At 35.4% G+C, this 23,192-nt stretch overlaps 3 protein-coding genes across 6 annotated transcripts; 1 reads left to right on the top strand and 2 right to left on the bottom strand.

Annotated features, from left to right (window-relative positions):
• The first annotated feature begins 2,099 nt into the window (after positions 1-2,099).
• Positions 2,100-10,904, top strand: SNI1 (negative regulator of systemic acquired resistance (SNI1)). 3 transcript variants are annotated; one of them, XM_086641805.1, is made up of 17 exons: positions 2,100-2,226; positions 3,534-3,724; positions 3,884-3,950; positions 4,140-4,233; positions 4,324-4,389; positions 4,470-4,559; positions 5,372-5,443; positions 6,168-6,249; positions 6,338-6,387; positions 6,561-6,767; positions 6,857-6,927; positions 7,110-7,179; positions 8,014-8,079; positions 8,338-8,490; positions 8,723-8,841; positions 9,468-9,559; positions 10,688-10,904. In XM_086641805.1, the coding sequence occupies exons 2-16, from the start codon at positions 3,601-3,603 to the stop codon at positions 9,532-9,534; spliced, it is 1,398 nt and encodes a 465-aa protein (XP_086497931.1). In that variant the 5' UTR covers positions 2,100-2,226; positions 3,534-3,600; the 3' UTR covers positions 9,535-9,559; positions 10,688-10,904. The 3 variants fall into 3 exon arrangements, with proteins under 3 accessions (XP_086497931.1, XP_086497932.1, XP_086497933.1); XM_086641806.1 differs by having other exon boundaries at positions 3,521-3,724; XM_086641807.1 differs by having other exon boundaries at positions 3,452-3,724.
• LOC147536219 (D-Tyr-tRNA(Tyr) deacylase family protein) lies at positions 10,279-12,088 on the bottom strand. Of its 2 annotated transcripts, XM_086641809.1 has the most exons (8): positions 11,748-12,088; positions 11,535-11,626; positions 11,365-11,431; positions 11,105-11,135; positions 10,834-10,974; positions 10,704-10,729; positions 10,551-10,615; positions 10,279-10,451 (listed from the first exon to the last, which is right to left on the bottom strand). In XM_086641809.1, the coding sequence occupies exons 1-8, from the start codon at positions 11,919-11,921 to the stop codon at positions 10,418-10,420; spliced, it is 630 nt and encodes a 209-aa protein (XP_086497935.1). In that variant the 5' UTR covers positions 11,922-12,088; the 3' UTR covers positions 10,279-10,417. The 2 variants fall into 2 exon arrangements, with proteins under 2 accessions (XP_086497935.1, XP_086497934.1); XM_086641808.1 differs by lacking the exon at positions 10,279-10,451 and having other exon boundaries at positions 10,547-10,615; positions 11,748-11,982.
• Positions 12,089-12,552: 464 nt separating this feature from the next.
• LOC147536218 (TAF RNA polymerase I subunit A) lies at positions 12,553-22,151 on the bottom strand. Its single transcript, XM_086639180.1, has 10 exons — positions 21,739-22,151; positions 20,955-21,321; positions 18,614-18,757; positions 17,957-18,051; positions 17,137-17,468; positions 15,719-15,915; positions 15,100-15,185; positions 14,011-14,132; positions 13,614-13,910; positions 12,553-12,970 (listed from the first exon to the last, which is right to left on the bottom strand). The coding sequence occupies exons 2-10, from the start codon at positions 21,243-21,245 to the stop codon at positions 12,789-12,791; spliced, it is 1,746 nt and encodes a 581-aa protein (XP_086495306.1). The 5' UTR covers positions 21,246-21,321; positions 21,739-22,151; the 3' UTR covers positions 12,553-12,788.
• Positions 22,152-23,192: the final 1,041 nt, after the last annotated feature.

Raw genomic sequence — 23,192 nt, 5'->3', positions numbered from 1 at the left:
AATTAAAGCTCTCTTAAAATGGTGTTAATTAATTTTAGGAAAGATAGCAATATCCCAACTTAATACTTTTTCCTCATTTGAAGTGACACATTTGATTTTTTTTTTTTTTTTTGTTGAACTACACATTTGATTGGTTTCACATAAAGTTTTTGAATTGAAAGATAGTTTGAGTTGTAATGAAATTGACCAAAAGTATAATAATTGTGATTTTGTATTTATTTATTCATGAATGAGGTTCCATATTTTTGATGGCCCATTTGTTGTGGTGGGGCAAGGAAATATTGGTACTAATGGTTAACTTTTAATTGACAAATGGATTGATATATAAGCTAGTTTTTCTAGACCCTTCATGGTTTCATCTTATATCTTTTAAGTGAAAAATATTGGAATAGAGACCATCCATCTTTTTTTTTTTTTGTTGCAAAATAGAGACCATCTAGGTGTATTCAAACTTGTAACAAGGAAAAAATTCTAGGTGTATTCAAGTCCTAATAAAGTGTTGGACATGAGATGCACTAGCCACTAGGTCTGGTATGGAACCAAACCTAGTGATGATGACTCACATTGCCCGGCAGTGGGTCGGGGCCATAATGAGGTCGACTCAAGTTGTGCATTGGGTCGGCCCCAACCAAGGCATAGTGTTCTGGTCCTTAGGGACAGGACTAGCCAAGGAGACCCAACCCGATAGGCTTTGGATCTAGGTTATAAATAGGCTAGATCTAAAGTAACTAGAAAAGAATTTTTCAGTTTGTTGTTTCAGCTGATTTTTGTTAAGGGGATATAAAAGGCAATTTTGGGTTTCTAGTCCAAAAATCTACTCCTAAACACACATTTAGTCCACCCTAATATTAATATAGGATTTTAAGCCAAAATAATAATTATAATGGATATTTAGTCCAACTTAGTTAAAGTATGTTTATATGTCAAGGTTACAGTGTTTTTCTGTTTATTGATTCTTGTTTTGTTTCATAAATTACCTGTTATTTATTGTTAAAGTTTCATACTTTATTTCATTTTTTTCATACTTTATTTCTTTTTTTTTATATGTGTCATACATGACACATTATGTATCAACAATGTTTCTTCAGAACGGAAAAGGACTAAAAACCTATTTTTTTAGAAGATTGGACCTTAAACCTTTTTTGAACTTTATTTTGGACTTAAAACCCATGGACCCATATAAAAGTGGTAAAGAAAAGAGTCTGCGTTTCTTGTAAAAGTTGAGGGAAAGAACCATTGTTGTTTTACGTGAAATTCTAACAACCAAATTTTGTCAAGCGCTAACCCATTTTGTTTGGCTGCCTGAGGGAACAAACTCCAAATGTGTCTATTCCACCCGGGGTGAAAGAGGATATGATAGTGGACTAGTCCAATCCCCACCCCCAGTTGATCTAGATGGAAAAAGAACTCGGGTCAGGTGACCGCGAGTTTACTTCCTCATTGAGTCGGGATGGTCGAGTTCTATAATTGTATGCCGTTTGAGATTATCAGACGGATAATCTAAATTAGGCACTCGTAAGGCCAATAATGCACAAAACAAGTATGAGTGGTTGGGTCAGAAATTCACGAAGAAACCAATGCCAAATTCACTGAGCACGTGAAGAAGTGGTGTATCTTTTCATCGTAAGACATTGAGACTGTTGACATATATATTTTTTTTTACTAATTTTGGATCAAAATGACCTATATTTAATTCAAAATTAGTTAAATATAAGATCTTTCTTTTTTACTTTCGAGACACTCAGAGAGTTAAAATTTAAGAAATCTCTATGTCGTTTGACTCACAACATATATTTCCTCATTAATTGCATAAAAATATGCAAAAATTGTTCTTCTAATTAATAGTCGGGTACTGTCAGGCAAGTCAAACGGGTAGGGAACAGACTAGAGGTCGGGTACCATTTCAAAACCTGAGTTTGATTAGTTTCTTTAATCAAGTTGACTTCGTCTCCAAATTTTAGGTGTTCATGGGCTCTAAATACTCGTGTGTCCATGACGAGTTTCGAATTTTGAGATTTTTTTTGGCAGCCCTAATTGCATCTCATTTTTCTGTTCACTTTGGACTATAAACTCATTCAAACCAAACTTTGGACTTCTCCGTAAAGCCCTTGTATAAAACAATTTCCCCATTCATTTGTGATCAGTTGGAGAAAGCGCGGGAAAATAAAAAAAAAAACCCTCACTCTCTCATCTCAAGCAATAGGGTTTCAGTCGGATTCTCTTCAGGCAAGACATCCATCCATCTTTCTCTTTCTCTCTCTCTCTCTCTCACACACACACAGGCACACTCAATCAATCTATCTATCCATCGTTCCTGAATCCTAGGGTTTTTCACTTTCTTTTTCCATCGTTCCTGAAGCTTAGGGTTTTTGTTTAGTCTATTTAGGGTATACTGAACTTTTAAGCTCTAGGGTTTTTCTTGTTGTTCGTTTTGGGTAAAGATACAGTAATTGAATCTGGTTTCTGACTTAAAAACAACCCAAATTTGCTAGTATTTTACTGTAATTTAGATAAATAAGCAAGTTATGTTTTTTTTGAATTGGTCAGCGTGTCTCGAACCCTTGACCTCTAATATAAGCAAGTTATGTTTGAATTAGTGTACTTTTTTATCCTATCAGAATCGAGTTGCATATTTGAAGATTGATGAGCAAGTGGTTTACTTTATAAAGGGTTTCTTGAATCACCATTGTTGTAAGTTTAAATTGAATGGGTATAACTTATGGTGATCTACCTAAATTGGTTTTGAATAATGCAAGTTAAATTTGTGCAAAATTCAATCACTTAATTGAGTAGATGATGCTGAGATATATTTTGTTTATGTAAGAAGCGAAAGATGAAAAACGAGGAATTTGGTTTCTTTTATGTTTGTTTTGTATGTAATTTGATTAGATGTTAACTTCAGTCGAGCTGAATCCTAAGTTCCTTCTACTTGCTTCCTTACAATAAACACACTTCTCTACTCAAAACAAGGGATTGAGTAGATGATTTTAACCTTTTATATTTTTTTGTCTATTCAGTATTTATTTGCTTGATGTTATTCGGGTTTCTTGAGGTTGGATGATTAGAACTTATCATCATTGTCGTTTTCATTTGTAATGGCTCGCGTACTGTTGTTTTTGTTTTATTGTGTTACAAGAATTTACAAATTTTTCTGTGTTTTTTGCTACACAAGATCTTTCATTTCAGCCGTAGTAGGTTGCTGATCATTCCTATGAAGCTAGTAGCTAAACACGGATTTTGTTAGCATAATTGGAATCAAGACTGGTCTTTCTTTCAAAGCATTTTGTGTATGTCCGAATCATGTGTAGTTTTACTCCATTAGTTCAATAAAATAGGGTTTATAATGTTCTCATTTATATTTATCAGTAGTTAATGCACTGTTTTTTTAGCTTTGCAGAACATTAGTAAAGCAGATTATGAAAATCTAACATTCGCTAACTATGCCAAGCAGATGTGAATTTACTGTATTAATGGAAAAGAAATATATGTGCAACCTCATTTAACTCACTTGATAGAACAGTCGGCGTGCGCAGGTTACACCCTCATATAAGTATAAAACCCAAACCGTCATCATTTGAGTGAGACAAAGAAGCCAAGAAGATGGAGAAGAAGATCTCTACTACCACTGTTACACGAACCAACAAAAATAGAGGACTTGAAGAGAACACCTTGGCGATTCTTGATTCTTCTGGAGTCAAGGATGCTCGTGATGTTGACGACGACAGTATATATCTTAAACTCTGTTCTTCTTCGTCAGAATCATCTTTTTCTTATTGTTGTTTTTTTTTAAATTGAAAAACGGTGTTAGTGATGGGAGTTGAACACCCGTTTTCTTATTATTTTTATTGTTATCTGAAACTCAAACCTTGATTAAAATTATCAGGGCTTGCTTTCCTTGAAGCTGTTCGTGTTTCTTCAGTCGTTCCTGAATCTGGAACTGTTCCTAGCAAGTATGTTCAGATTGTTATTTCATTTACTTGTTTCCTTGTTCATGTTGTTATCGTTCTTTGTTTTCGATTCCTGTATTATATCCTGCTAGTTTTTTTTTCCAATCTCTAATTTCTAAATCATTTCTACTGTACTTTTGACTTAATTTATTTTTTTGATACTGTATCACTGCTGCTGTTTGTTACATAAAGCAAAATGTTTGAAGCAATTTTCCAGATTCTAAGAACTGGAACTTCTGTAGAACTAACTATGACAAGTTATCAGCTATTGATTGAGATAGACAAGGTAAAAATAAAATCATCGTCACTTTTAAACAATTAGCTTTCAAAGCCTTAATTTTGATCTGAGATTGTTTGTGGCCTCCCGTTCATGCAGCGATTCCCTAGAGTGTACTTATCTGACACTGGTAAATCTAAAAATGAGCTAGTTGTGGTTGGCGAGGTAAATGTTTACCCTAATTCTTTTGCTTCTTTAGATTGTTGTTGATATGACATGCTTGTTCTACTCTGTTGCTTCTGCAGGCCTGGTCACCTTTTGCTCTTGGCCAGGAAGGTGCCTGCAGTGAGAGGGATGATACATGTGGACGTTTGGGACATCCTCTTGACTCATCTGTGAGTTATTCATTAATTAAAATGGTCTTAACATTTTTTTAGGTCAAAAAACCACCACGTTCACGGTTCATCACAATGTTATTTCTAGTCCTCGTTATTTTGTTAAGAATGCAGTTAAGCTGTTGGTGGTTGTGCAATACTAATCCTCGATCACTTTTTATCACATCATCACTCATTTAATTGAATGGAACTGGCGAAATACATAACATTTGTGTACCACCATTAATATGTTTTACATTCTTCTATAAGCTTCTTAACCAAACTAGTCAATAAGAAGTGGCATAGGAAAAGTTTCTGAGATAGATCCTAGGTTTTCAGAGTTCTTGAAGTTGTGACCATCCTCCCTAACATTTGGAACTGTTTTAGCGAGCCCTATTAGTCAATCCCATCTTATCTACGACCGTAGGTCAGGTTTAATGGTCGTATATGACGGAGATTTTCCCATAGCTACCAGCATGTCATGAGCTTCCTTATTTAGGTTTGGGACTGATACTTCTTTGCTATGAAAAAATCATCTACCCAACTACCCTATCTCTGATATAAGGAATTACCCCATTGGATCTATAGGAAGCATCTTATGTTGCATATTGAGCCATTGCTTGTGTGGACTATGATCCAGGTAAATTCAAATTTAATGATGTCATATCTTGCAGAGAGTTCACATTTTTTTCATGACCATGACTGACTCTCATTACATTTTATTGGGTGGTATTATTTTTTAGTATTTTTCAAATTATCAATTTTGGTAATTAAGTGTTGTTAATTTTGCCGTCTTTATAGTTTTATCAAAAAAAACATGCTGCCATTTCTAGGGTTTTTTTCTTCTAACGCAAAATATTGCTCAAGATGTTTCTGGAACAAATTTTCGGCTGATGGAGACAAAGGTTAGTTTATCAATTCCCGCATGCTTGTTAAGTTGTTCTTACACATTACACTCCTCAATGCATGCTATGATATCTGCCCACCACTTAACATTATGTTGCGATCTTGCTTATGCATGTGGATTCATGAGCATTTACTGAGGTTAGGCATGAAGAAGCACATATGATGGATGACTCTCCTTGAATTTCATATCTTGAAAAAGTTTGTTCCCATTGCGTTTCTTCTTCGTGATGTTTGTGCATTTAGCTACTTCTTATTTGATTCATATAATGCGAATATGGAGTCAGCCTCAACCTTGGGAAGCTTCAATTTCCCCTTTTTTACTACCTATTTAATGTGTCATTAAGAATTTAGCAATGCTTTCACACTCTTACTTTTAGTTATCTCCAAATGGCACAAACAGTTAATCTGATCCCACACAAATCATCCCACTTATAGCTGGCATGACATGAGTTTGATACTAACTTGGATTTTAACTTAGTTCAGCTGTAACAGCAATGACTCTAGTGAGTTAACTTGATTAATTCCTTGATGTGCACTTGCTTCGTTTATCTATTATGCAAGTTCCTATGGAATCTATCCTCCCGCATCTTACGTTACATTTACGAGATTTGTAATTGTAATTTATGTTGATTGAGTAGAGCTTCTATATTTTTGTGGCAGTTCTTTATTTAATTTATGTTTACATAATTTATCTTACATTTACGTTTACCGGATTTTTGGCAGCTCCTGCCAGACATGATGTTGTTCCAATATCTTATCAATGTTCTTGAAAGAGATTTTTTACCTCGTCACGCTGTATATAGAGGCAAGGCATTCTGATTTAAAGCTCATTGTGCATTTACTTTAGAAGTCTTAAACTATCATACTAATGTTTTTCGTAGTGTTGCATCCAGAAAGCGCGAACTGGATCGTTCTCAGGGAGTCTTTGCTGAACATTCTTCTGGTATTTCCTCTATCTTTGTGGCAATGCGTTACTGTGGGTTCTTTTCCTGGTTAATTTCACATAGTATATCTGATTATTACATCCTCTCCTTTCTGCTCCTCCTTTCCATAGAGCATTCCTTTGTGTATAAGTAGTTACAAAATGTTAATTCCTTCGAAGTGAATGAATTGCAGGGGTCAAGAAGGATGAGCTACAAAAGCTTAATAAAATGTTGCATGACCATTATATATAAAGGATCCCGTGCTGGATTCGGTCTTCATGATGGACCTGCAGAAAAATCTTCTGAGGAAAGAGTTAATTGTAGTGAGGCTGCATTATGGATCACTTTGTCCCAGTTAGGGAAAGGAACCTCTATTGCTGTACAGAAACTGATGACATTGGTAAGCTTTATTGCTTATTAGTTTCCCCTTCTAACTTTTCTGTTTGAGCTTCATTATCTTAAAAAGATAACTTTGTTTTCTTTTCCTAGATTATGGAGCTTGATATAATAAAAAAGCAAGCAGACATGGAAGGTTATACGTCAAGGGCTGACGGTGTTAGGTATATTTCTTGTTTTCACTATTTAAGGTCCCTTGCATCCACACACACACGTGTGTGTGTGTGTGTGTGTGTGTATATATATATATATATATATATAGAGAGAGAGAGAGAGAGAGAGAGAGAGAGAGAGACAGATCATTTAGTTGATGAGTAATGCAATCATTATACCGAGTTTGTTGCAGATCTCCTCTGGTTGAGATCATCGTTGACGAACTTACTTACAATAAAGATCTCATTTCACCCTTTCTCCAGGTAAATATTTCAGTCTTCCAATAGTTACTTTTGTATGCTCATATGCTTAATTTGACCTGAGACCATACAATGAGCGAACGGCATAGGGTTGGTACAATGATCTAGCAACCCGATATCCTGCCCATCTTCCCGAGTCTAGAGCAGTCCATGACTCCATGAGCAGACCCACGGAATATTTTCGCTGCACCGGATGGTTATTGGGCAAAAGAATTTTAAAACATACCTGGCCGCTGGCCCACTGCGAGCTGACAAAAGCAACAAGGACATAAGCTTTTGACCTGACCACCGTCCGGTTGGAGGTGTAAGTACCCACGGGCCACAGATGCCCGACATGACATGATTCCCATCCCCACGACGACAGTCATCATTATTAAGCTTCAAAATTGAAAATCTCAGTGAACTATCCTATTATAATTTGCTATCTCTGGATCTCGTATCATGATTCCCTTGCTTTTCTCTTCCTAAGTTGCTGAACTACTGCGTTTAAGACTAGTTGGTGGGGAAATTGGAAATGGTTACTTTTTCCATTTGCATATCAATGAATCCTAGATTTTTCAACTATATCAAATAACCTGTCCTTGCTAATTCCCCACTGTTGAAGTTTCAGTAAAACCCAAGTGAAGGTCAGGCTCAGCAACTTTTCAGTTTCATTAAATATCTCTGTAGTAGATAAAATTACTCTTTTATCGCCTCGACATATTGATGAATGCACAGGGTGCTTTGGTTTCCTATTTGATTTCATTAGTTGTTGTTAAGAATAGTGAAATTACTCTGGCTTATTCAAATCATTATATTCTTTAGTCTTTATATCAAATATGATGGTTTCTTTTGCAGGTATTTTCTGAATGTAAGTGGAAACTGGAAATCGTACTGCAATACTTTCAGAAGTACTTAGCAAAAGTAAGATAACTTTCATAAGCAGCCGAAGTTCAAAATCGATTAATATTGTTATATTCGATTCACGTTCTTATTGCTGAAATATGTCATACACGCTAGGAACAAAATTTTATTTTGGAATTAGCTTAATATGTTGTCACAGTGCCCATGAACTACATATTACCAATGCTGGCCAAAGTAAATAAGACCCTTAAATCTGTCCAGTCGTGAAACATTATTTGAATCTGACACACTTGTTGCTATTTATTTCGTTAACTCCAGCCTTCTGTTCGCACTCGGAGGTCAAATAATTCTATAGAGGATGCGACGTTAGATGGAGCGTTGAAGTGTTTTTCAAGCAACTCAAGCACACGAAATATAACCAAGAAAATTAATGCAGAAGTAGCTCAACTGCTTCTAGCACATGCTTTTCAGGTTATGAATTTGACTTCATCTTTTTCAATACACTTGTCACGAAATTAATTTGATTCAGTTCCTCTTTGTACCCCAACAATGGCTTCTGTAAATATCTAGAACTACAGGGTTTACTGTTTCTAAACCCCTATTGCTGAAGTAAGATTATTTTTACTTATAACAGGTTAGACACTGATACCTGGCAATAAGACAATGCATTTGAAATTATAACACTAGAATGTTTTCCTTTCAGGCTTATATCTCTACACAGTATCCAGTAGGGCACAATGTTGATTCAAGTGGAGACGCTAGTCTTATACAGACATGCACAGACTTAATTCTTGCTTTTCGAAATCTTAAGAAAATAGACGAGTAAGTCTTTCTACCTTTCTAGTCTATATATGTTATCTTCTTCCGCCTCCTTTAGTGCAGCTATTAGTTCTGAGTTAGGATAAGAATGGTTACTGTTAATCACTTCGAAATTGTAACTTGGGACATGCTCAATGTTATCAGTCATGAGCTCATCTTTTCATACTACCGAAATAGTGTATTAGTACACTATCTCTTACACGATAAAAACGAGTTTCTTTGTTTTTCCTCGAACTTCAACCAATATCAGAAACACACTAAGTTCCTTCAGTACAGGCGTACATCTGTGTGATATTCAACATCTGTATATTCGTCACACTAGTATTGGCAACACTCTTATCACATGAATGAATTCTTAAAGAACACATCAATTTCCTCTTTTTATGAACTTGATATCACCTTAGCACCAACGTGTAAACAGAATAATAGAACAAGATGAATCCAGTGGGTACAATGGCATCTTCACAGTTCTGATTTCAGTGATATTCCTTGACTCCTTGTTACCCAGTTTCTAGTTTCAATATTGTAAACAACTTATTATTTGCCCATTCTATATTATTTTGATCACTTGAAACAATTTCAGAGCAACTTGACGATTAGTGACAACTTGTTTTAATTTTATCTTGTAGGGACATGGAGATAAGTCCTCTTGGAAAAGAAGCACTGCTCATGGCAATAGTAATCGCCGGAAAATAGATGAGAGAAGCCTATACGGTTACAGGTACCCTCATGACTCTCCACTGTCATGGCTTCCCCACATTATTACATTAAAGTAACTTGAATTTGATATACATCAGGATGATGTAGAAGTTGTAATATTCGATAGTAATAGAAAAGTATTTCTCTGTAAACCTCTTAAGGGTCCAACTGAAGAAACTAATGCTAATACTTGAAATGACTACATTATGAACTTTAGCTAGACTTGGAGGTTATTCGATACTGCTTCGAGGGTTTCTATGTGGGGATGAGAGTAGAAAATAGATTGTACCTTGTTCCAAATAGAAGTGAATAGCTATTGCTTAACAGAGTCCATGATCTAAGAAATAAAATGTATAACAAGAGAACAGCAAAAAATCTTGAACTAATTGTTTTATATTCTATCTAGCTTCCCTCTTTAGCAGTGCTCCGTTAATTATTGGGTAGACGTAGAATTGACAGGTTAGATTGGACGAGACCTTGATCACTTGAGTTCAAATCATATATGTGCAAATTATTGGTTCACAACTGAACAGACCATGTCTCGGGTAAATAAGCCACTTAAAACAAGCCATTGCAGGCTATTTTTCGGCCAGCATAACCCGTTGCAAACAAGTAAGCCAATTATGAACCAAACTGTTCTCTTGAACAGCATATCAAGCTCTTCTATGAACAAATGGTGACCAACCTTAATAGTGGAGGATAGCAAACCCATAAGCAAACATGAATATTAACTCAACAACCTTAGCGAAAAAAAATGTATTTGCATCCCTTTATTAGAATAAGATCTGGATTATCCAATCTGACTAGTATAATGAATCAAGCAGTTCCCACACGAAAAGTTCAATATTCAGGACAAAACTTCAATCTCATTTGTGGTTCTCTAGGATTCTCCGCCTTCTGACTCACTTTTGTTCCTGAAAATGTTTATCGTTATAGGGTTACATTGGCAATGCATACTATATAGTGAACTAAAATGCCGAATATTGATGAACTATATACTCTTGATTACTCACTTAGATGGTTGTGGTTGAGAAGAATCAAGTTGCATCGTCACAGGCCCATCATTAACCAAGTTAACCTGTTTTAAGATTGCATCAACATAAATATATCTGTAATTGCTTTGTAATGACTGAGTTGTCTGAATTTTCAGGTGGAGTAAACCTTACCTTCATCATTGCTCCAAAAACCCCATCTACACGTTGGAAAAACACGATGAAATGAAGATTTTGAACTTAAAGAACTAAGTGAGAAACTAATGATGCAAGTAGTCTTGACAAATAACTAATATGTTAGTACCTTGAATTGCATCGGCTCTGTAAGATTTTCGAAACTTTTCGACTAATGAAGCATAGAAAGGTTTTGCTCTTTGAGGAGGCATTGCTACATGGAAGTCTGGCTTGTTACCCTTTAAAACTCCATACAATGTGAATTGACTCACTAAAAAAAACACAAATTCACTACTACATTAATAACACAGTCCACCCAACAATTTGTCGAAAAGGTCATATGCTTCAGTTAGAGTTCGACTCTTAGTCTCACTCAAGGGTGGGGTGTTTATCTTACTAACCCAATAGAACTCCCAAGTTGCTCTGCATAACCTAGAAACCAAATCACATGAAACTCTTAGTTATGATACATAGAGCCCTCTCACATGAGATGATTGTCTACAGTTTACCCGTACATAATCCTCGCATGTGAGAGGTTTGTATATACAGACTGGTCACCCGTTTTTACACGACACGTTCCAAGAAAGAGAAGTGTTCTGTGTTCAGACGGGTTACCCGCCTTTTCGAGAGTGGTCGTGGTTGTGGTTGTGGGTGACCTTACATTCTGATCCCAAGCTTTGCCAGTTTTATCATTTGAAAATAATCTCATATTCAATACCTTTCTACATCTGCAAAATTGAGTAATCAAATGAAAACCAAAAAACGTTTTTTACTATAATAACAGAAATAGTAACATCAACAAAAAAAGATGTATTCTTCTTTTTCTTTTACATATAATCAGCATCTGAATCAACATCTGACTCGTGAATGCCAACAAGAACTAGAAGGCCTGGCCCTATCTCTGATGTAACTCGACCTTCAACCTGTGCAAACAATTTGTTCATTTTCAGAGAGAGAAACTAAAAAAGATAACAATTTTCAAAATGGGTAGAAGAAGAAGAAGAAAGGGGAGGTAGAAAATGGAGATGGGGAAGTTGTATTTACCTCAACAGTGGCAGAGGCAACTCTTTGAACTATAGCTCTCATACTCTTGATTTGTAGTTTCTCTCTCTTCCTTGGACTCTTAGTATTGTTTCTCTCTCTATAATTTATGGGTTTTGTGTTTGGGAATAATAGGGTAGAATGAGAGAAAGGGGGATGAAGAGAAAGGCCTAGCATTGGATGTTATTAAAAATAGAAATATTTTCACACCTATTTAGACTTCAATCCTCTCATAGAAATAGAATTAGATTGTGTGACTAGGCATGACCCGTGTCTTCGACGTGGATAGATGTTGTTAATATGCGAGAAATAATCTGGTTTTATTGGCGTAATAGGAAATGATACCAGACAAATGTACAATGTATTAGAAAGTGATATATTTATGTAGTATTTTGTCAAAGTTTATTGACCTTGGCTTAACAAAAGTATTATCTTTGTTGTAACCTTTAATTGATCTTCCGTTGATGCCACTTTTCTTTCCTAAGAGACACACATGGATAAGTTGTCGAACCATCTTATTTTGATTCGTAGACAGTAGTCTTGATTCGTAGACCATAGTTTAACTTAGATTTTCGTTTTGTGTCATAGGGCAGGCTTTGGGTGGGCAGGGCAGTACTGATTACAAGGGTCCTGGACCTATCCAGGTGTGAACAACCCCAGAGGTGACTGCAGTGAGCAGAAATCTCACTTGGGCCTAAACAACGAGCAAACACTCGATCGTGAGAGCAGGGTTATCACATCTCAATGATGTATCAATATTATATAATGACTAACATACATCGTATTTCCCAAAAAAAAACATAAAAAATAGCTAAAACAACGTGCCTTTCTTCTTTATTTACAAAATAAAAGTTGTCATAGAAAGCATAAAATATCATTAACCACTGTTTGTATTTGTTTCTCATACACTAAACAATAAAAAAAGAATAAATATTAATGGTATACCATTACCAAAAAGAATTGAACTAAACCCTAAATCCTATCTATTTGTTTGTTAAACTGTTAAGGCTTTCAACTACTCAAGAGCAAATCTCATTCAACAATTCAGTTTGCTCCATCCAAATGCTCAGAAAGATTGACTGCCTTCTTCATATGGCTCTGTAAGAAAAATAACAAGTCGTTGTCTTCTCTCTCTAGATGAGTATAAACGTTTATAACGTATTCGAACTTTGGCCCATAAAAATGAGACGCGCATGCTGCCTTGTACGTTAAAAGCTTCATATCGCCTGTTGCAGTCATAGACAAAAGAAAACGATTAAGAGTAGAGTCAAATTAAGGCACTCGATAAATGAAATCAAAATATAATCGGACAACCATATTATAATAATAATAATAATAATAATATCGAAGCATAAATATAAATTGGTCAAGTAAATCATCAAATGATATATTAATACATTAAGGAATGTAATGCAGTTAAAAAGAACCGCAAAATCAGAAAGGGGAGACACCAGATATAAAGTCGTAGTTCCTAACCTGGAGTCTTACGTGGTTTTTTTTAATCTCATAGACTGAATCTGGATTGTCCGACTTAAATAGAACAAAAATCAACCTAAAGCAGCTCTAGACGAGTCAAACAAAAACAACATTCTGAAATCTAGCTCGAGTCAATTCAAACCTCGAGTAAGGTTTCAGATGGGACTTCGGAAAAGACAAATGCTTACATAGACTTGCAGTCCACAACAATTGAGCGCGACTTCGGAAATAACATCAAGCAACACAATGGCTAATTCAAGACAACATCGAAAATATCACCTAATAAACATAATGAGTTATAAGGAATTTCGGCACAATGGACTGGATCAATATGGTGTTACGCAAGTTAAAAACCATTGAAGTAAAACGCGTCTAGGAAGTACGAAAACTTACCCGTTTGCATCTCAGACAAATAAGTACTCAAGCTAAAGTGGAGGGTAGACCACCATCTGCAACGAATCCTCCATGATTTCCCGAACTTTCCTTTGATAAATCCTGTGAAACGAGTACTTAAGAAATCTTTCTTAGATTCACCCTCGTCTGTATTTCCATTTACCGACATTTGATCTTCTTCATATTCAGGAAGACTAAGGAAGCACAAAGCAAACTCTCCCCATACATTAGACGGTGCATACGTAGCATCTAGATGCAAAGCTATCATCTCCATGAGTGATTCAGAACTATAATAATCTAAGGCAAATATAACATACAACGAATCAGAAGGATGACAAGGAAACAGGAATAAGCTGATACATTTATCGAAAATGAAGAACAAAGGACAGAGGCGAACCATTATTATGCATGGTGATAAGTTCAGTTAATGAGTCACTATCCGTAGGATCCCTTTTTAAGGCATCCTCATAGCACTTAGAAACCAAAGTGTGGTCACCTTCTACAAAAATGGCTCTTAATCTGCAAAAACAACAAATATTAGAAATACAACTCCCCAATTTAAGGAAAATCTGCATAGTACGAAGTTGCTTTCTGGCACTACCACTTCTGGTAACTTGGCACACAAAGTTTTATATTTCAGTCTCAGTATAAATTTCGAACAGATGAAAAAAAAAACATTTTATGGACAATTATATCAATTAGCTAAAATATTTATAAATGAATAGACATGGTGAAAATATTTATCGGTTTTGTTCTTTTGTTAGGAATATCTATTGTAGAAGAAGAATGTCCACCCAAGAGACACGCTTTGTATCATTTTATATGCACCCAAAATGCGAGTATAACTGAATTGTAAGCTAAAGGCTGTTTTTTATTGGAAGAAAACTCATGGTGTTATCAGGATCACAAGATTGTGGGACCTAAGATATGATTATTCTTTTTTTTGAATTGTTCATCGTGCCTCGAACCCTTGACCTCTAAGGTGGAAGACTATACCTGTTAGTCTCTTACCACTCCATCCAAGGGTTGTTGGCACCTAAGACATGATTATTCACTTCGTGATTGTGCAGATGGGTTATCATCCAATTTGTCATATAGAAAAGCCAGGTGCAGGAAAGAACAGAAGGAGTGGAGAGAGAAGAATCCCTCCAATCTAACAACTCCACAAGCTTGTCAAAGAAGAAATTTAACAGTAGAGGTATGTACAGATGGAGGAATTTAGTGTGTGGTCTACATAATAAATGAGTGACATTTTTTTCATTACCCTTACAAATATTTGAAGAGAACCTACTCAACCATTGTGTGTGGAGGATTTTCTAAAGTTTTGTTTTGCTTCTTGAAACAATTTCAGATCGTGAATAAAATAGAGTATCAAATTCAAATAGGCATATGGTTGCACTTTGTCTCGAATGCCGAACCATAACTCAGGCTACAAATATTCATGATACACTTCCTTTCGTAAGGACGTCACCTAATATCTAGCTACCTGGACGGGAGTGCAGCAGTCGACCTTTGACATAATGCTTCAAGCTCCTCTGAGGCTTCCTCAACGCGATTATCCATTACTAACAACTGCCCAAAAGAATAAGAATTCAGTACCTTAATGAAGAAATAAACTTAATTACAACTCTAAACAAATAAGAACCATTTAAGCCGAGGTAATCATTCATGCTCACAATTACCTCTAATTACAAAGTTTACCCAAGAAGATTCGACAATGTTAATAGATGTGGCATGAGATCTAATTTGTATAATAATATTTTGTTCGCTGTCACAAATCTAATGTCAAAATTTGGCAATACATCTTTTGAGCTTCAAACATATTTTAATTTACTCAAATGTTTAATCACGTGTCGGTTCTACATAACAAGTATGCATTATGGGTGATGCTACACCTAGGCATCTTTCCGGCCAACAAGTCGCTAATGGCGTAGATAAGGAGGTCATGGGGCATATGTCAGAATATAAGTGAAGAAAGGTAACACCGAAAATACAACAACCCAATGAAGGAAATTAAAGTCATGTTATGCACTTAAATGGGTGATTTTACCAAATTCTATCCTGTCAGCTATGAATATGGCAAAAGGCAAATGAATCTAAATTACCTGCACCAAAGGAAGCAAGGATGCCAAAACTGGTGGACTTGAACGTAAAGCACTTTGTAAATGTGTCACTGCATCATCAAGCAGCTCATTGATGTCCATCAATTTTCTAGAGTCCAAATTATTTTCTTCAGAACGAGCCTTCTCCAATTTTTCACTTAGGTGCCGCAGTGGCATGGGCAACAAACATGTATCTACCCCTGTTTACAAGAAATATAAGTTAGTAAGTTACAACTAATTTTTATCCACCAATATTGGCGGATTCAGGATTCAGTTTCAGGGGGACGAATATGAAAGAGACCTAAAATTCACCTTCCGACTGAGTTTTCCAACAAAAATTCATTGATAAAGTGCTTTTAGAAGATAGACAAAATCTGAATAATTTCGTAGTAATCCGAATCAAGCTCAACAGTAAATAATTTGTCTTCCACAACAGCAATGGACATCATATACAAATGCAAGAATTAGAGGAGATAGAGAGAGAGCGTGAAACTGACAAAGGTGATCAAAAGGAGAAAGTATTGTTGGGATTGCAAGAGACTATTACATTGTATAGAATGAAGATTAGTCTCTTGTGAGAGAGAACTATAAATGGGAACTGTTGAAGCAAGGTGGAGACATGAAGAGATTAACTATATTGATCTTTATGGTAAGAGAAAGAATAACAATGAACAGAAGAAAAGATGAAGTAGGAAAAAAGAAGTGTTTAGACGTCAAAAAAAGAAATAAAAGAAAAAATGAAGGATTGCTTGCTTGCGCTAATGTATTAGAATTAAGATTTCTCATATTATCACTCTTAGTTTGATATTAATTTAGACTCATATCAGTTGTAAAATTGCTTTGCTATATCTTAAATCTAATGTAAATTCAGATAAAATAATATAAGCCCGAGCAATTTATTTCCCTTTCTTTTCCTCTGCTAAGCGGCTGTAGGAGCCTTGGGGTGAGAGAGGTTTGGATTGAAAGGAAGCATCTCTCTTTTGTCCTCCTGCCTTAACTCGGACAATAAGTTGTCCATGCCAGGAGATTTTAGGTCAAAAAAAATTCAAGAGATGGAGATGCAAACCACTCAAACTAGGCAAAAGTTATATAAATATACCTATTAATATTATAAAAAAGCAAAAAAAATAAATAAAATAAAGAATCCGCCGCGAGGGCTCAAACTTGGGCATGGAGGGGGACACCATCCAACCCCCTCCAATACACAACAGGAGGTTCTTTGAAAATTTGCAACACGGAGACTAGCTATTATACCGACCCAGGGCTAAAAATGATCAAGCCCTCATTTTTGCCAAGTCACATAGGGATAGGGTCAGAGGGATCCCCTGTCAACCAAGGATATTGAGCTATGAAATCTGGAATGGACAAAAGCACATTCCTACATGTTTATTTTATTGCACAAAACAGAATGTAAAACTCACCCCGGGAACGGAAAATAGAGATTTTCGTCAAGGCGGCACCATGATTCGGCACATTGCCCTCAGCATTAGAGTGTCTCAGTGGTGTCTTATTGTCCGCAATAGAGGTGTCTGTTTCCACATTCTGAATCTGACCATCAGTTTTTGAATTTTCAATTTCAAGTGAAGTGCGGGAATGCATCTCAGATGTCTCTGATGTTGTAGGTGTTTCACATGTGTAAGAGTTTCTCAACTTCAGCTCTTCCTGGATAGACAAATACCAAAACTTATAGTACATCAGGCCAGCCAACATATTTGAGACAGGTTGACCCGCAAAATCCTTTTCCGTTGCATGCCTGAAAAGATCAAATTGTTTATCATGATACATTTGTGAAAGATGTGTTTTCCCACATCATTTCTTATGATACATTTGGGTGAAATGTGTTTTGTCTTGATTTCTCCAAATCAACCTTTTTACATATCTTAAAATCAATAAATGACAAGGAGCAATGTATACATAGGTAAGTATGAACTTAGTATATCATCATCCCTAAGAAGTTTTAGAAATTTTGCTTTTGCATCAACGAAAGCTTCACTAGAGAACCATGTTAGAAGTAAATCTAAGCAGATGAACCACTCTTTCAGTGGTTGTGAGAGAAGCAACATTTACACCCCAATGAAATCATGAAATTAATGATATAATATAGTAATGAAAATGAGCTAGATGACCCAAGACAAAATCAAACACCCGAGGGGAAATGTAGAGCTCCAACACAAGGTACGCGCTAAAACTTATTCTCAATTTGGATAAACTCAAAAAGCAGATTCAGAAGAGAAAACGTACTGTTTGAGATTCTCGACTGCATTCTGTGCTTTTAATTTTGAGCTCTCACGTGTAAGGCAGTGAAGGAGGTACTCCATCATAACTAAGTATTTATCCTGCCAATCTCAAATTAGTGTTTCATTCCACACATAAATAATATACATGCTCATTACACTACGCAATTCCGTTTCTAGAGCTTTTAGTGACAAATTATCTAAATTGAGAACCCTTGACGACAACAATGTTTTGGAAAGGAATGAGGAGGTTATGATAATATAACATAGCTAACCACCTCTACCATGTACATTCATTTCCAATAAATATTCATTCAAAGGTTTCAAAAGAAAAATAATTTAATAAAGGAAATCAGACTAGATTTTTTAACATTTTTCGGGCATTGCAGCATTACCACTTCCAAGTTCAAATAAATAAATCAAAAATCATTAGCGCCTGAATGATATTAATTGAATATACAATCAATCCAAAGTTAGAAACTCTTTCATCGGAGAAAATTTGGTTATTATGAGATATTGTACAGTGCTAAATTCTATAATAGAATACAATAGAAAAGATAAAATTCATGTTAAATGAGATTATTGGTAAGCTTAGTAGAAAAGGAAAAGGTAGAATATGAGAAAAGGACTGCTACTGCCAGGAAGCAGTGTTGCCAAATAATACCTGTGCTGGCCAACTTCTCATTGACTTATTCTTTGCCGTCCAAATCCCATAGATTTCTTGAGCAATATCTTCCTTGTTTCTTTTTCTTTTTGAATGAATACCAATTTGTCCCTCGTTCAACTTATAAAGAAGTTCCATTGCAGCCTGACATAATTGCAGGTTTAGTTACAGAAATACGTAAACTAATACTCCAAACTTATTACAAAATGGATGAATGAAAAAATCCATCTAAGATGTACAAACCAGAGTAAGATAATCACAAGAAAGCTACCAGGGCACACAAGTGTGACAAAATAAATATCTTTTCACATCTTTGTTGAGCAGATTTCCATGTGAAACTAGTTTGAATACACAAACCAGATTATGTGAACACTATAACACCCTCCGTTGGGGATTATGACATCTCCCAGTAACATGAAAAGAACCCTTACAAATACTAAATACTAATAGCTGTACTTTTTCTCATGATGCCATGCTTATTTTGGCAAAATGCATCAATCAAGAAGTTTACGCATCAAAAGTAGTTAAACTCCATATAGCACTCAACACATGAACTCAAAGAAACAAGCTAATTTCCACATGCTACACAAAGTGACCTACCCACATGATTTCTCTCGAAGGAGAAAATCATTTCATGGTCATGGATTACTATACATATCCACAACCACAAATGCAAGCATAGAATAGAGATCAAGGTCTAACCGAACAAGGATTTAAGTTACATGCAAAAAACTCTGATTTTCTTTTTCAAGCAAAACGAGGAATTATAGCACCAATTTGAAAAGTTAAAACAGTGTAAAAGGACCAACATAAACAGGTAGTATACGATTACCTTCTGTCTATGTGGCCAGAGGCGGCAGGGTGGGTTCTACACAACTCTGAATATCTCTATATGTTATTTGGAGACACGTACCTCCCTTATTGGCGCATTTTTTGTGGGCACAGTAAAGTTTGATGTTCAGTTGTTCATTGTTCTTAAATTCATCAATATCTCTTGGTTTTACTGGCAATCCGCAATTCTATGTATAATATACATCAAATAGGCAATATAATTTTTTTTTTGAATTTGAATTAATATATTAGAAGGGAACTTTACAGAAAGATAAAACTACTAGCAAGTTATGTCTTTATAGAAATATATTGTTTTCACCCATTTCATATTTCTGCTCCGATGGTAATAGGAGTCCTTAACGTCTTGTATTAACAGGCAGTCTATAAATATGAGGTGTAATATAGGAAATATCTCGGACATCCACGAACCCTCACCTCCTCACTCCTCGGCCCTCGCCACTAATTATAGACTCCTTGCTGTCAATTTTTACCCCATGATAAACTTGCATTCTGTAAGTACTTCAGACTAAATTCGTAATGGTAAGATCCAGAGTTCACACTCGCGATACATGAAGTTTTTACTTAAAAGGAAAAGTGTAAAGAATAAGATTGTCGTGCCGCTGTTACTTTCATCCAGTGGGACCACTACTTGAGTACTTATAAAAGATGCACCGAAGTACTTTCTCCTTTGAGTTCAAATATCAATTTCTAACATTTGGGAAAAAGGGCGTTACAGATATAACATCTTTCTACCACAAATATATATCCTCTATGAACAACATTCAAAGAATCAGACAAGTAGTAGCTCGTAGTTTAAGATTACTTTTTTTTTTGTTTAAAAACTATAAAATAATGCGAATCAGCTAAAAGCTTGAGCCAGCGTAGGCCCGAGCTCGACAGAAACAAGCCGAAAATTTATCTTAAATTACTTGTTACTTTTACTTAGTCTTTTATTTTTATCGTTTTACTCTTTCAACTACTTATTTAAGTATTTCATAAGTATTAGACACATTATAGGCAGTATTAAATCAGGTTATATTATAGGTTAACACTAGTTTTGATTTCAACTAATTTTTGTAGTTGATGTAAAAAGAGTATTTAGGAGGCCATAGCTTGTCATTTTTGGAGTCACTTATGCCTAAAATAATTCTACGGATCGTATATAACCAGGTACCCAAGTTTATTAGTTTAGTATGTTCTGCAATCTTACCCGTGAAGTTCAAGTTAGACTTGATGAATATGTTTTCTTCAAGTTTAATGGAAGGGTTATGAGTTCCGACTATAATTTAAAAAAAAAAATTGAGAATTAATGTTTGTTTATTTAACTTTTATTTCAATTATCGAATCCCTCGCCGATGCTTTTAACTTTTTTTATGAGAAGAGCAAAACCATTTATATAATTTTAATAAAACCTTGTTATGTACGAAAACTTCTTTGCGTACCACATACATATAACCATGCTTCTAACCAAAAATTGCTATTATAATCACTAATGAATGAGAAATCATACCGTATACTTTAACCGGTTCTTAATACAAGAAGTATCCTTGCGAGTTGCTTGCAACAGCACACTCATGACTCCACATGCTTCCTTCCAATTTTGTTGACTCATTAGTTTACCAAGAAGACGAGTTAGTCTACGACGATGCTCCATTTGCACATTGTATGAAGATCGATTCTTTCTGGGACGACCACTAGAAGCATATGTCCTCTTAACTGGTTCTGTATTTTGAACAGCATCATGTTCTTCAGTGACAATTTCCATAAGGGTGTTGGTTTCATCAGCTTCCTCATATTTCATCACGTAATATATCAACGGTAAGATCTTCGATCAACCTTAAATAGATACTTTTAGACACTAAAACTCTATTCCTCACCTGCATTATAAGATTAAGACAATAAATTAGCAAATACAATATCTGCAATCAGTATTCACTTATAGACTCATGAGAATTTAACCCATGCATGCCAGACGCGAACTTTAAACTTGGTACGCGAGGTGTTCGATTTCAATCAAATATCGATTCGCAGAAACATTTCGACTGAAATCGAGAACATTTGCAATCCAATCGAACACTTCAAAGTTTCAGAAAAAAAACTAACTAACAAAATTTGAACTTATCTAAGATTCATAACTTACAAAAAGGTAAGAATCACAGTTCATATACCATAATCACTAATACATAGAACATTGAAGTAATTTGCAATTTGTAAAACAGGAATTTCATCAAACAGTTGGGCTACAAATTACACATCAAAGTGGTTAGAAATCAAATGAAGTATCGAGTACTCACCAGAAATCTGAGTATCCCTAATGTTGGATTTATTTTAAAATTGAAAGTTCAACCGAATCCTTGAGAGAGAAAGTGAAGATTTAAGATAAAACCCTAGGTTGCTGTTGTCCACTTTTATTTTTGAAAAAGATTTAGGAGAAGTTGAACTTGAAACCCGATCAACGCTGCAACACCCAAATTGCCCCTACTCTTGCGAAAATTTACAAACACCCGACCCAAGCCAGGACCTAGGTGCTAGGTCGGTCTTCACATGGCTCGGCATAAGGGTGGGAAACGGACCGGAGAGGTAGTCCACGGTAACTGGCTCTTCCGATCCGGGCGGAACGGAAAAATCGGACGACACTTGACAAAATTTGGTTGTCTGTTGTCCGTCTGAGCCCGCCTAAATTGTAGGACAATCCGGGTACTGGACCGGTCAGATGCAAACACAATGTTTTATTTATTTGTGAGTACCCATAAAAGATATTCGTCATGATTTCACCCAAGCAAAACCCTTAAACATAGCGGAGACAAGAGTATTCTATCCCTCAACTCTTTTATAAGAAACCCCAATCATTTTTTTTTATCACTAGTGTTGTAGAATTAAAGTGGAGACCAAAGTTTATAGTCTCACATTGTAAACTCTTTAAGACGAAAGAGATACAAAGCTTTATAATTAAGAAACGTAGTCTCTTCATGCACGTACTGTAAGTGTGTAGGCTAAATGCGAACTATATTAATTGATTATATATCTATATACGATTTAAAATGTCTAAATAAGATGAAAATATCAATTCGGCGGTTAGAGCCTTTTGTTCGTGTTTGTTTGACTAAACTAGGCGGCCCAGACGGACAGTGTCCGTCTCAGGCACCAACCACCCACGGACACTCCGAGCTCAAGCGGTTTGTGTGCGGATTCGGCTCGCGAGCCTCTTCCCCACCCCTAGCTCGACATATGGTGGAGGTTTTGTTATGATGGGAAATAGAAAAAGTTGGATCAAATAAAATTCGTATTTATAATTAGTTTGATAGCGGAAGAAACTCTCAATTTCAACTAAGTTAAAATTTAACTTTATTTTGAAATTCATACTCTTTTTGTGTGTTTTAGTGTAAAGTTAAGTTATTCAACCATTTTAAAATAACTGTGGAGTTTTTACTATTTCAAAAGGAAAAAAAATGGCCTAAAATTTTATCACCCTTGCAAATTGAATAGATGAATTTTACAAAATAACAAAATAAGTATCTAGGTAAATGAGAGAAAAATATTCTATAGTTATTTAAAATTATGAGTTTTTATATTTTGAAGTATTAGAATCTTTTTTTTTTTTTTGAAAAATCAGACTACGATATACGTTAGTCGTTACAAGGCATACATCGAGACGATGTGATAAACACAACAACTGCTAAAATATTACTGAGCCTAAAACCCAATGAACGAATTGAATGGCCTATGAGAAATTTTAAAGGCAATGCCC

Source organism: Eschscholzia californica, unplaced genomic scaffold (genome assembly GCF_041429995.1).
Source record: "Eschscholzia californica isolate CP2 unplaced genomic scaffold, dmEscCali1.0.p SCAF_5, whole genome shotgun sequence".
Lineage (NCBI taxonomy): Eukaryota > Viridiplantae > Streptophyta > Magnoliopsida > Ranunculales > Papaveraceae > Eschscholzia > Eschscholzia californica.
The sequence above is the reverse complement of the archived record's forward strand: the minus strand, read 5'-3'. Positions and strand labels throughout refer to the sequence as shown.